General features: G+C 38.4%; 1 protein-coding gene across 8 annotated transcripts in view; it reads left to right on the top strand.

Moving 5' to 3' along the window:
• LOC130559876 (disks large-associated protein 2-like) overlaps window positions 1-15,085 on the top strand; it is a 127,036-nt gene that overhangs the window by 85,319 nt on the left and 26,632 nt on the right. For all 8 annotated transcript variants that reach the window (XM_057343186.1, XM_057343179.1, XM_057343178.1 and 5 more), the window contains one exon: window positions 7,941-9,079. In XM_057343186.1, the coding sequence (XP_057199169.1) occupies window positions 7,941-9,079 (1,139 nt within the window). The remainder of the gene's footprint in view (window positions 1-7,940; window positions 9,080-15,085) is intronic.

The following is a 15,085-nucleotide window of genomic DNA, read 5'->3' as shown; positions in this document are numbered from 1 at the left end:
TAAAATGCAAATGAGGGTGAAAATGACATCAAAGGGACTTTAATCAGTCTGGCAGAGTGCAGCAGATGTTTCGTAATGACTAAAGTCAGCAAATGACATTTATATTCACCCCGAATCAGATAAGCATACTGTCAGAAAAGATGCAGATGTGCTATATGGCATTATTACAGTGACACACACACATACATATTAAATGGGTTTCAGTGGCCTTTCCTTTAATCTGGCTTTCATTTGAAGCTAATGGCAGAATTAACCGGACAAATGTCTGTATTGGGTATCATGTGTGGGGGCATCTAGAGTCCTGCTCACTCAAGCATGTAAATTATCTATTGAACCACACTAAATGTTTTATCGATCATTTGAATGTGAACCATAAACACATAGGACCCGTTCAGTCAGAAGATATTTAAGAAGAAATCATCATTTGTTTCCTGAAGGAGCTTTTAGATTATGTTTGAAGAAACAGCTAGAAGATGTTTGACTTTTCTTTTCTTATCCCTTGCATTTTCTCTGTTTCCTCTTTTTCTCCACTCCTCTCCTTATTTTGGATTGGAATTGCATTCTGCTCTTATTTTCAACCCCAACAAAATACAGTCACACTGTTTCTGTGTAGCAAACAGTATAATGTTGTGACAGCTTCCTCTGCAGGCAACATAAGATACAAGCACACAGCACCATCCAGGTGCTTGATGAAGAGGATGAATTTTACAACATCAAACAGCAATGCCGGTCTTATAAATGTGTGGGTTTTTCTGGTATATTGAGCGTTCATTTTAAAGAAAAGTATCATAAGATCGTCCAAAAACATTTGGTGAATCATCAGTTCTGTGTCATGTCGGTTGTTGTACCCTCTGGGAGCCTTTATGAAAAGGTAGCTAGATCTAGAAGTCTGAAATTACGGAGATAAATTCAGTTGAAAGAACTGACAGTCCTTTTCTCTCACACGGATGAAATAGAGAGGAGTTTGTGATGTGTTGTGGTCTAGTGGAGAGTCTCTTTGCTTTGAAAGGTTTAGTGTTAATTTGTTTTCGCTATGATTCGTTTAGGGTGTAAATTCTCTTTGTTGTGATTGGTTTAGAGCGTGAGGAGGTTAAGGTCAATTGTGTTGTTTTGAACTTTGTGTCAGTAAACAAGCTTTAAAATAGACATTGCACTTAATCGAACAAGATTTCACATTTTGTGCTGGTGCAAACTCCATTTAAAGTTTGTGTGTGTTTTTTTCCGTGTGTATATGTGTTTTCCTGTGTGTAGCATTTGTTGTTTGCTTATGTATATCCTTGTTTATATGCTTGTTTCTTGTGTATATGCAAGGAACACACAGATGCTGGTCTGTCATTTTTGACATTTGACCTCTTTCCTTGTCAGTATTTCAGCAGCAATAAATTTGTGTTTGTTGTCATAGTTTCAGATTAACAATTTGACACGTTAACAACCTTAACAATTAACAATCTGGGGACGGATTCACAAAACATTCTAAAGAAGAAAATTCTTCTTAACTGCCATATTTCTTCTTAATTTCGAATTTAAGTAAAAGTTTGGAATGTTTTGTATTCCCGAATAAACTTCTTAAGACAGTTCTTACATTTTTATCTGAAGATGGATTTACAAAGCATGTGTCATTTTATTTTAATGAAAAAATGAAAATGACCGTAAGAAAATATTTGAGAACTTTTTAAGAAGGAATATTCTCATGAACTTTCTATCATTTATATTAAGAACATTCTTATATTTTGTCTTAAGAATAGTTAGTGAATCCAGCCCCTGTTACTTATTCAAAGGGTTTGTGTAGTTTCTCTATAAACTTATAACGTATGTGCTTTTTTTGGACATAATATATAATGGCCTGTCGATGACATTTAGGATGATTTGTATGGTGCTCTTTGATCCTTTTTGGAGGTTGAAAGCTAGCTAGTTAAAAGTTTTTTTTGCCATGCAAGTTTGGAACGACTTGAGCGTGTTTAAATAATAATACATTTTGTATTTAGGGTAAACGTCCCTTTAACCAAACTTTTAGCCTCTCTAGTCCACCAACAACCTTGTGATGGGATTATAAACGATTTTTTCTTAAACCTGTTATTTTTATGTCTTACAATTCTGTGTGAATGTAATTTACTGACATTAAACGATGTACAGTATTGTTTATATATGAAAAGTTTGTTTGAAAAAAAAACAGAAGACATTTCTTTTAAATCATGTTTTTTTATGATGTTATGATGTTTTTGTTTTGTTTTATTGTGTTAGTTAGCTCTATTTTTGACTTATTTTAACTTAATCCAAACAACACAACTGCAATTTGATTGATATTACTTGGAATGCACAATAAAAAAACATGATTTTTGCAAATGAACTCTTTGTAAATCATTGGTATCTGCAATGGCTTTCGACAAACCCATTTCAGTGAACCCCTGGAATCTGTGACCAAACTACCAGCCTCAAATGCACCGCAGTGATTTTAATCCCATGGCAGAAGCTTCTCATTGTTTGGTTCTGTACTTGAGGTGCAATGAAATCTACAAGTCTTGCAGTGCTGAATCGGACATTATTCCTATTAAACCCATATTGCTCTTTAATCCCAATCTTTTATAATCTCTGTGTTGGTTGAAACAGTTGGCATGAGGTTGCGCTAGAACATTGAGGAGCTGTCCATGGTCCTGAAGAGGTCTAGTCACAATATAAGCACAATAAATTGGAGAAGTGTAAATGGTGTCAGCGCTTTTGTTTCTTTGAGGAACAAAATGATGAGCTTTCAAAAAGCTTTCTTTGCAGCAGTATGCACTAACACCAATGTATGTTGGTTTTACTCAAGGCTTGAGATTTACTCAAGACTCAGTGGTAAGAGCATGGCGCTAACAACGCCAAGGTCGTGGGTTCGATCCTAGGGGATTGCACATACTTAGATACAAATGTATAGGATAATGCAATCTAATTTGCTTTGGATAAAAGCGTCTGCCAAATGCATAAATGTAAATTTATGTGACAGATTGCTGCGCAAATTACATTTCAATTAAGTCTTTACCGCATGCAGAAGGGTAGCTTTTTGACCTTGTGGAATTGAACTACAATACATTCTGTGTGTAACACATGACACTATTGAAAACATTTTAAACACTTGTTACTGTGGCAACCATAAGAGTTTTTTAAGGACTTGCCTGAGAGTTTGTGTTTGAAGGTTACATAAGCGATTTACTCCTGAAGTATTTCTTATAGCAAGGCTCTTCTGTGTTGCTTCTATACTGGGCCTTTGAAATTCCAGTTACGTGGCCACACCAGCTGCAAACTTAGCTTTTTAATTCATGAAACACACTTCACCTACCAGAATCTGCTGCAGTGATGTACAGAAATGCAATGCCGTCCTCCTAACTCATGCTTTTACATTCAATTGACATCCCAAGTCGAAAAATGTTTGATTTATTAACATTTTAAATGCTGTTGTATGTCGTCTTTCCAGTCCGTAATCCATGTCTATATTCCAAATGTTGGTCTTTAGTCTGCTTGGATTAGGGGTGTTTTACCACGCTGAGCAGAACCAAACACAGATAACAGCCCTCATCAGCCCAACGCTAATTTAGTCCTTTACGATAAGCATTTAACGGGCACTCGCCCATCTTATCAGAACTCGGGTATCTCTCTCTCACGGGCAGGAGGGAAAGCTGCACTTTGTAAAAGCGAGTTCATAAAATGAAGAGAGATTGTTTAGAGAAAAGAATAGGACTGCTGTGAAAGGGTGGGGGGGTGATTAATTGAAGGATTAATTGTCAAGTTGGAACAAAGTAGAACGTTGTGGGAACATTTTGCTTAATGAAGCATGTTAGGGTGACAAAAGAGCAATATCTGCTGCTTTCGTAAGTTTTTTTTAAACACACGTGTTCTTTGTCATTGCCATGCACTTCGGCAGATCTGTCACATCTCGCTTTCCATGCCGTTAATGTGGCGAATTAAACATTCATCTTCACAAGCGCCCCCTGCAGAAAGACAAGGGGACGAGAGATATGAGAAGGTGCCTGTTTCTGAGTGCACTCACGCTGTTAGTATGCGGGATGCAGCAGCGAGCCGGGGACCGTCCAGGGTATGAATACTCACATCATGAGATGAGGTGACAGGATGTGCTTCAGGCTGGGGAGCATCGGTCCACTCTTACAAATCTCCTGAGCTCCTAATGACCTCATCTGTGCTCATACCGAGACCAAGGGCCCTCTTTATCCATCGCAGGAAGCGCATCATCAGGATACAAGCGCAAGGCAATTTTATGTTCAAAGCGCTGGGCAGTAACCAATAAATAGTGGGTTTAAATATGCAGCAGTAAAATGGATACAGAAAAAAGTCACCTCTCTCTCACGGGCGAAAAATGTGTGACCTCAAAGTTCCCTGTCAGAAGAAGCATCTCACAGGCCATTGGTCACTCATGAGTTAATGATACGTACAGCTCATCTAAATGTAAAACAGTATGCATTACGCCATCACCTGTAACGCAAACATTGTCATATACAGTATGCTAATAGGGAATCTAAAACTGGGTTGCCTGGAAAGATATTCGATTTTACCTTGTTAAATGTATAAAACATACATTGTATTTTGACAGCTCAAACAGTTACGTTGCATTTATTATTTGAGCACATCATAGCATGTTTATGCCAATCCAGCATAATATAACATAAAAGGAAAATGTAGGAGCAAAAGAAAATGTTTCAGGTTGGTTGTTGATGTGGAGATATTTGAATATTTTATAAAATATTTATATATAATCATTTGCATATTATACTATATTGCATTTAAATAGCCATATACGTATATTGTGAATCCAGAGGGGCATTTTTAGGCACAATGTATCGCTCCTTATTGCCTCACCTTCCTTGTTGACTTTCTGGCTAGATTAAATTAGCAGCAAATACAAAACATGCTGTCAGCAGCAGCTGGGATCATCTAAGAGATTCTTTGCAGTGAAGTATTACAGGGCTCTTCTCCTCCCAAGAGGATATTCTTCAGTCCACTGGGTTTAGAAAAGCTCTTTTGGTTGGTCTCGTCGTAGAGCAAAGTGTTTGAAACTAAGCTTTTAATTTCAATCTGCAATCTGTGCTTCTTCTCTGCTGTTGACATTGTGGTGCAGATGTGTTGGATTCGACTAAAGGAGAAATAGCTAAACATGCTGCCACAAGACTCTTACATCTCTTCCAAAGACACAACACTTATGCCTGCTGCAAGTGCACTGTTGGTTCTGTCAGTTTTTTTTTGTGTGCATTTTATTTAGACTCAAAAATGTAACTCATGGGTTTGCCGAGACATCTGGGACTTAAAGAGAGTGCACTCGAATCATCATCATTTACTCACCCTTGTTGCCGTTCTTTGATGGAATACAAAAGGACATTTTTTAACATGTTTTAAAGAAATAGTTTACTGTATATTAAAATAATTGCTATTACTCAGCTTAAATATGGTGGCACATTGAATTTTATTGAGTCCCATGATGGTTGTCTGTTGTGTTGTGTTGTGACTACGAAACACCAAAAAACTTTGTCTGTTGTGTTGTGTTGTGACGACAAAACACCAAAAAACGTGTTGGGATGTCTGTTTATATGAATCACTAAATAAGCTAAAAATATGAGTCATATCCACAATTGTATTATTTCTCTTCAGAAAACAATTATTAACCCACTAGAATATAAGTATTGATTTTATTTATGATGGATGTGCTGTGGCCCCATTCAATAGCTTTACAAACTAGGAAAAGACAGGTTATTATTAAATATATGTGTTTTATATATTTAATTGTGTTCGACTGAAGAAAGTAAATGAGTGAATTTTCAAATTCCAGTCAGTGACCTATTCTTTTATGGTGCTTTTTAACTTGCAATGAAAGTAGATGCAGACCAGCGAGAGCCTTGAATCAGTATTTTTTGAGGAATTCATGAAAATGATTTTATAGTAAAAATGCTGAATTTTTGGAAGACGCAACCATATTCGGCGGTTTTTACAGACCCTCTGAAACAGGAATTTGGACTAAGACCATTCTCTTTTGTTTTTCCTTTAATCTGATTCTCTCTGTGTTGCTTGTAATGAAGTGCCTCTTTGTGTTTCACAATCACTCTAGAATGTTCTTTCGCACACTCAAAGTAAACAAACTTGACATTCTCCTTCAGGTCGTCTTCAGTCGAGATGGTGTTTGGCATCATTATGTTGTCTGCTGACCGGGGCTAAAGATCTTCTTATGGGTCAGTGCTCTGTTTGTGCTCTAATTAAACACACGGGAGGCTTTTCAACTGGTTGCTTTCCAAAATTCTTCCATGATATGTGGCTTCTGACTTTGGCTCAGTCCCGTTTTAAAAGAAACATGACGGTGTGCGCGGTGTTATTCAGATGAATGTAGGAGGTCTGCGTGTTTGAAGTGATTAAAAGAACAGAACATTTTATCATTATTTAATTACCATCATGTTGTTCTAAAACATGTTTATGACTCTTTTTGATATTTTGAGAAATGGTTTCATGTCCATACAAATGAAAAGTCAAGTGAATGTCAGTGGCCAATTGTCACACAGGTTTGAAATGACTTAAGGGTGAGTAAATAATAACGAATATTTGTGTAACTATCCCTTTAATAATCTTTTTTGTTGTTGTTGTTTTCACAGTCTCTGGCCTATACAAATTGTCAATCTGGAACCGTTCAATAATTCTTCACTGTAAAAATAACAGAATGGATTTTTGAGGGTGAATCAGTAAGGACAGAATATTAATTTATACTAACTGTTGTTTTTGTCTACATAGATTTACAACTGTGAAATAAAATTAATAGAGGTTTTATTACAACTAATCCTCGCAGCTCAACAATGACCATGTTTTTCTTTTTCTGTGCTTTACCATGGTGTTATTACCATGTTTGCCTGTCAAGTTGTATCCCAGGACACAGCACATAACACTTATGAATTTAAACTAAAAGTTACCTTGCTTATTTAGTTGTAGTTTGTTTAAATAGTCTGCATTCCTAAAATAGACTAAATGGGAAACTGTAATTTCAATTGTCAAATAATCTTTTCAACCATGGTTTGTTTTTGTGGTTTGCAGATTCATTGACTGCGCAAATTGTGAATATTTGCAAGATTCTCTGCATTCACTCTATACAAAAGAACACTGACAGCAAATGTCAGTCCATGACATTTTTACTTATGTAACCATCTTTTTCTTGGAAAAAGCATTTGGAAAATTTGACTACACTATTTTAAATACACATTCCCTTGTTCTTTCACGACATGAAAATTCACATTAATCACCTGTGTGAAATCAGATGTGATCTGCCAGCATGAAATAGTTATGTCAGAAAGGCCAAACGAATGTATGGGAAGAACAGCACCTCAGTGTCTTACCTCAGTGAAATGACAGGCTGGCCATACGTGACTTTGATGAAAGATTACAGTGAATGTGGTTTTAATCTCTGGGCTGTGTTCTCAAGGACAACCACTGACGCACCTCTATGTGCTCTCTCGCTCTCGCTCTCTGTCCAGAGCTGGCTTTGACGGATGGTGCAGTGCTTCCAAAATGATAGGCTATTATTTGACTTTGCATTGGATAAATGGCAAGGCTTGCAACTCTCTGTCCTTATAAAGCCTGGCAGAAGCAGCCGGCAAGAATCGTCGGAGGGCTGTTCAATGTGCTTTTGTGCGGTCATGAGTTCATTTCATTCATGAATTGAATTGTTGTGTTTTCCATGGCCGGGCAGCTGCGATGCTGCCGGTAGATCGCTTGAATTCATAAAAACACAGCAATCAGCTCGTTTTCATCCCGCAACACTTTTTTGGCAAACATCCCCATTAGTCTTTCCCACACTTCCATGAGATTTAGTTTGCAGAAACATTGCAGTTGAATGGATAAGGGTCTAAAACAATGCAGAATGCTATTGGAGAATGATTTACTTCTCTCTCTCTGTTTTATTTCTCTACCTTTGTCGTTCATAGATCAGCCAGATTCATGGTCTCCCCCGCCGTACTTCGATGAAGACAGCTACCCCTCCCCTCCCAGGAATATGAAAGGTTTATCAAGTGGTCGTCCTCAGCTCACCTTCACATCAGCACACATCTGTGGGCTGCCAGACTGCGATCAGTCCCTCGACGCCTTGCAGCATGTTGGCCCTGACTCCCGCTCTCCCTACCTGCTCAGTCCGACTGAGAGCTGCCCTCTGGATCCACATCGCTGCTCACCTCGCAGCTCCATCCACTCGGAATGCATGGTAATGCCCGTTTCCATGGCATCTGACCACGTTTCCAGCAGCACCTTTCCTAGAATGCACTACAGTTCACACCACGACGGGTCGCGGGATGACGGCTCCGCCTCTCACGGTGGCGGCGGCGGTGGCGGTGGAGGCGGAGGCAGCAGCAGCGGCGGGTCCGGGAAGATGAACCGTATACCTGCGAACCTGCTGGACCAGTTTGAAAGGCAACTGCCAATTCACAGAGACGGTTTTCACACGCTGCAGTACCAGCGCACGTCTGCCACCACCACAAGCAGCGAGCAACGCAACGAGAGTCCTGGACGCATCCGCCACTTGGTGCACTCCGTCCAGAAGCTTTTCACTAAATCCCACTCGCTGGAGGGATCGTCCAAGATGAACGGCACCAAGGGAGACTCCCGCTCCGACAGCGGCCACCACCACCACCATCACGGACATCACCATGGCAACCACAAACACAGCAAAAGGAGTAAGAGCAAGGAACGCAAGTCGGACTCCAAGCAACGCTCTGGGATAGCAGGCTGGTGGAGTTCCGACGACAACCTCGACAGCGACAGCACCTACCGGACTCCCAGCATCATGAGCCGTCACCATGGTGATCACATCACTCACTGTTATCCGGACATGGGCCACAGTCACTTCGGTGACCTTTCACTCAAGGCCTCTAAGAGCAACAATGATGTGAAATGCTCGGCTTGCGAGATCATCTCTATGGCCCCTGAGGGCAAGTTTATGAAGCGCAGCTCGTGGTCGACGCTGACCGTCAGCCAGGCTAAAGAAGCCTACCGCAAATCTTCCCTTAACCTGGAGAAACCGGCGATGCCTCAAGATCTGAAGTCCTCCATGAGGCCTTGTCATTATTTACAGGTGAGTCCCACTGGTAAACGAAGATCTCGCTTGTGTGTCTGTAGGAGAGTACCATATAATCTGTAAATTTTGAAGTTCGTCCCCCATAATCTTTGAGATCAATTATTGTGATTGAAGAGTTTAGGCATGCCAGCTTTAAAAGAAAAGTTCAGCCAAATCTAAAAAAAGTCTCTTAAAATTTCTCTCTTAAGAATTAAATGGCTTTTGTCTTCACAGAAACTTATTTGAATTTAGCTAATGTGTTTCATTTCCATGTAGTTTAATTTCAAAAGATCCACTGGAGTAATTTGGATTTCTTATATGACTGATGTATGTGGATTTATGTATTATTGGAGTTTCCATAATTTGGGACCTGTATACAGCAGTGGAAAAAATTAAGAGACCTCTCCAAAATTATATTGACTTTTTCTGAATTTACTATTTATAGTTATGTAATTAGGTTAAATTGTCTTTTTTGTTTCATTCTGTAAACTATCTACAAGTTTTCTCCCAAAGTATTGTTTTTATTTGTAATTATTTTTAGAAAATTGAAATGGGGCAGACTGGTCAAAATATAAAAAAAGCAATGTGTGCAGATCTTGAAAACTGCAATGAAAGCAAGTTCCTATTCATATTTAAACAACACAATACTAATGTTTTACACAAATTTTAGGAAATGCTCAGAAATTGATATATGATGGAATAAACTAGATTTTTCCACAATTTTGATGTATTCTTTCAGTCTTTCGCATTGCTGCTGGGGGATTTTATGTCAATCCTGGGGCTTGTTTTGTTGAAATTTAATAGACACTGGATTGGAATGGTCACAATACATGCACACATGCTGATTAAAGGCAAAACTGGAGTGGCCTCTTAATATTTCCTGGCTAAATGTATAGAAAATGACTATTTTATTATAAAACTGAAGTCATATACATCTGAGATGGCATGAGTACATTTTCATTATAATTTTTGGGTGAACTATTCCTTTAAAACCCTACTGAACCCTTTGCCAACCAGTCACTTTAGCAGCAGGCTGAATGATGTAAGAAGTAATCTATAATCTATACCACCTAATTAATATTCATGAGGCAAGATGATGTATAATGTGCATCCCCTCCCATTTTTCAGTCTCTTCATACACCCCTGATCTGAGGTTTACTCTCCTGCGTAAATATAAAGTGAAACATTCACAACCCGCATTTTAAAAACAAGTGTCTGTATGGCCACTCTGTGATCTGCAGCCTCTTGTTGCCGGTGTTTGTTCTTTGTTATTCAAAGGTTCCCAACAGAGTGAAAAGTAATTGTCTGCTGGAGAGGTTGTTTCATAGGTAGGAATGTGTTTGTTTTGCACTGATGGAAAATACAGCCTGACTGGTGTATATGTGTGTTGTTGTTGTGGGTTACTAAATCGAGAAGCAGATTTATTGGCTTTGTCACCCAGACCAGACGAGTATGTTCCCATTGCTTATGTACAGAATTATTGCAAACAATGAGTCATATTGATTAGCATTGATCTTTCTGTGGTAACTCGTGATTTACCAAATGCATCACATTTAATCAGGTTTCATTATTTAGGGTGCCACCAACTAAATGGGAAGCTGTAATTTATCTTTGTATTAAAATTCAAGCTTACTTGGACGTTTCGATTAAGCTTGTTTGTCCAAAACAAGTACACTGGACTGTCAAATAGAGTTTTTTTACTCAAAGAGTAAAAGGATTTGTTAAATGAATCACATAGTGCTGTATCTGCCATGGTAAAGTACAGCTACTGTATGAAAACTTGTAGAAATTGCTCGTCCTGATGGGATCATTATCATGCTTTAATATGTGCCCACGGCAGCTCTTTAATAACGTTAGACCTACTTCACTGTAATATTGTTCGAGTTAATTCATCCCATGTTAGAATCTAACTGTTCCTTTAGCTACAATTTGATCAAAATGAGAGCATTTGTTTGATGTCTTTTTGATGTTCTTAATAATTGAAAAAGAACCTGCCCCATTGAAATAACCTGGTAAGTTCAGAATAAATTCCTGGTCCTGTTGTTTTTTCCTTTACAGCTGTCTTTGAAAGTACAGTGTAGTATGACAGATGAGAGAGTTGGTTTGTTCTGGTACTAATTGAGCCTTATTAAAGTCCCGTGAACTGGAAGTTGCGATCGTTTTTACTTCCGTATTTTGACGCATCTCCGAGTGAAATGGAATTTCTAATGAGAAAAGTAGTGGGCGTGGCTTTAGTCTTTCTCTGCGATTTGATTGGATGTATGAAAACAGCCGTTGCATTTTGAAATGGAACTGGCAGCAGACTGACAGTTGAAGGGGAGGAGTTAACAGATGCTCAGCCCAAGCTGTCTAACATACGTCATTTAGGATGGATAGCCATTACAGGAAGGAAGTGCATTTTCAGATTTTAACTAAAGATTATGAGGACACACAAATTTTAAAAAGAGAATGAAACACATTGATAAACTATTTACAATAAACGCTGCAATATTTCATGAAAAAATAGGCATTGTTATTTTTAATTTCACTGGGACTTTAACTAATACACCAGCATCTCATACTGGAGATCAGTGTTCTAGTTATAGTGTTGCAGATGCCTGACTCAAGCGGTTAGATCAGCATGCACAATGAAAAAAAACACCCTCACTCAACATCTGCTGACACAGCAGCTCTCAGCAGTCCTGGACTTATGCAACAGCACAGCATGAGCAGTGAGGCTGATGGCCCCATTGAGATAATTAATGAATGGATGGATCTGGATCTGTGTGTATCCTCAGGGGTAAGGAGGAATTCGGAGAGGAACAGATTCTAAATCAATAGTTCTTTTTGGAGCCTTGTGGAGACCTTGAACGTGTCAATCATTTATGCATGTGGGATTAACCAGAAGTTGCTTTGATGTGGTTAGCTGTCAGTGAGGTTCTAGATTTGAGCCTGATAGTGAAAAGTAGGGCTGCATGATATTAAAGAAAAATACGATATGCGGTGCCTTGCTAAAATAATGCAGTGTACAATATGTGATATGATAATGCTTTAAGTTTGTAAAATCTATTTAAATTATATTGCAATATAAATGTATTATATTCAATTTCAAATATAAAGATTAAATAATGTATATTAAAGTGCAGTAAGGTTCTATTTGTAAATAATTAGTTAAAGCCACAATATGGAATATTTGGCCCGCTAGATGGCGCACTTTTGAAACAACAACAAAACGCGAAGCTAAATGACGTTATGTAGGAGAGTGGAATTATGGGACATGTCGTTTTCACCATCTAGAGGCGTATGGAGATCGCCCATCATGTTCACGGACGAGGTAATGAATGAATTTTATTTTATGCCATCGTAATGAATTAGCTTGCAAGAAACGTGGAATTTAATGCCACGTTAGCCCGCGACTGATATTGGACTTTGTCAATTGATTTGGTAGCGTAATGCTCCACAGTTTTACGTGTTTAAAACAGTCATACAAAAGTAAGTCGTCGTTTAAAAAGTAAATTGGAATGAACCCACAGCATTTACAAGTAACGTTATTGGCTACATATTTTTGTGTGACATACTGTATAGGCCTACTGTATTTCATAGGGCAACTGCATTCATATCTATTCAAATAATCTGTGCATGGGTATTTCGTGTACAATAAAAAAATGTGCTTACCTGACTATTAAAACACATGCGAGAGCGGAGTCTCTGTCGAGTCCAAGTTGGTCGCGAAGCTCTCTCCATTTAGAAAACGCCACGCCGATATTAATCCTTGTTTTATTTCTTCGTTTGTCCATAAGCCTGCTTGCCTCATTTGGTCTACGTTTACACTTTTTTGGGTTTCCTTTACTCGCCAAAGAGTAATCGTGATCCATAATAACAGAACAACAGATGCTGCGTCCCAGATGCTGTATAACCACTTCCGCATTTGCGTGTTGCCGCAGTTTCTACAACCGGAAACTGAGGGTAGTGCAGAGCACCGGATATTAAGTCACTGATATGCGACAAATACAAGGGAGACAAGGGGCCATTATTTTAAATAGGAATTTCTCTGGATTTGCACATTCTTGGGAACATTTGGGATCATGTAAGTACACAACTGCATGAAATATATCACACTGTGCAAGTGATTTTTGGATATTTCATAACAAAATTCTTCCATATTGTGGCTTTAATGCATTAGTTAAAATGAACTAAAAATGAACAATACTTCTACAACATTTATTAAATGTAGTTAATTTAAGCATTTACTATTTTTAAAATCAAATGTTGTCACTGTTAACTATGGAGTTATTCTGCGGACTATATTAAAAAGGAATTGCAAACTGCATTTGCAAATGCGTTTACTATTTGTCGTGTCAAAATTGTGACATAATTCAAACGCAAATGCAAACCGTTTTCATTTGCATTTACGCGAACGTACAATGTCTGCCAAATTTCAAAAGGAAAAGCAAAGTCTATTTGCAAATGAATTACCTTTGTCTTACGAGTTACGACCCTGCCAAATTTAAATCGCAATAGCAATTCCCCATATGCCATTTCACTTCCTCTGGCGTTGCGTATTAAGCCTGCCAAAACTCAAATGAAATCGCAAATCCCTTTGCATTTGCGTTTCCTCTGACTTGTATAGAAACCTGTCAATCAATGGCGGGGGTGGGCTTATTCAACGGGGCGTGTTTGTATCGGAAGTGACGTCAATCACCGTCGCAGTGGTGGCACCGTCAGGGCGACACCGGTTGTGGCTAAAAGGGATTCAGCTAAAAGCCAAAATAACAATAATGGAACAAATGAGGATCAGATGCAATGTTTCATATAGAGAACAATGAATCACAATTGCGGTATTTAACAAGTATAATTTAAAGAAGTTCAATGGGCTCGATAAACAGATGAACACAAACAGTGGTCTGGTGATCTCAATGAGCTACCAATAAAAGTCATATTGAAGCCGTGTGGATTCATCATAATTACATGAATTTCTCAGGTTGGTGCATCAGCTGATGGGCTCATTTACAGCACATGTTGTTGAAAAGGCTGTTCGGAAATTAAATTTTAAATACAGCAACAACTCCATCCAGTAATTTGTAGATGACAGCTACTTCTGTGTCAAGCAAACTCACTAAAACACTGGAGCACAAGTTTGTCTTTGTCTCACTATGTTATGATACACAAATAAAAAGATGTAGAATTCACGTACTTTTGTAATTTATTATTAACTTGTTATATGCATAATGAACAACAATGATAATGCAGGATGCTGTTTATTCATACAAAGTGAACATGTTTTGTTATGGTTTACAACACATATTAATCATGATGCAAAATACGGTCACAGTGTTGTCAAGAAATGTCATGTCCTCGGAGTACTGTGAAAACGAATATGATAAACAAACATGTTTAGAGGAATGTTGCAGAAGGTGATGATTATTGTGACATAATTCAAACGCAAATGCAAACCGTTTTCATTTGCATTTACGCGAACGTACAATGTCTGCCAAATTTCAAAAGGAAAAGCAAAGTCTATTTGCAAATAATTACCTGTGTCTTACGAGTTACGACCCTGCCAAATTTAAATCGCAATAGCAATTCCCCATATGCCATTTCACTTCCTCTGGGTCGCGTATTAAGCCTGCCAAAACTCAAATGAAATCGCAAATCCCTTTGCATTTGCGTTTCCTCTGACTTGTACAGAAACCTGTCAATCAATGGCGGGGGTGGGCTTATTCAATGGGGCGTGTTGTATCGGGAAGTGACGTCATTCACCGTCGCAGTGGTGGCAGTCAGTCACGGTGACACCGGTTGTGGCTAAAAGGGTTTCAGCTACAGCTAAAAGCCAAAATAACAATAATGGAACAAATGAGGATCAGATGCAAAGTTTCATATAGAGAAAATCTTTACAATGAATCACAATTGCGGTATTTAACAAGTATAATTTAAAGAAGTTCAACGGGCTCGATAAACAGATGAACACAAACAGTGGTCTGGTGATTTCAATGAGCTACCAATAAAAGTCATATTGAAGCGTGTGGATTCATCATAATTACATGA

The sequence above is a fragment of the Triplophysa rosa genome, linkage group LG10 (assembly GCF_024868665.1).
Source record: "Triplophysa rosa linkage group LG10, Trosa_1v2, whole genome shotgun sequence".
NCBI classification, from domain to species: domain Eukaryota; kingdom Metazoa; phylum Chordata; class Actinopteri; order Cypriniformes; family Nemacheilidae; genus Triplophysa; species Triplophysa rosa.
The sequence above is the reverse complement of the archived record's forward strand: the minus strand, read 5'-3'. Positions and strand labels throughout refer to the sequence as shown.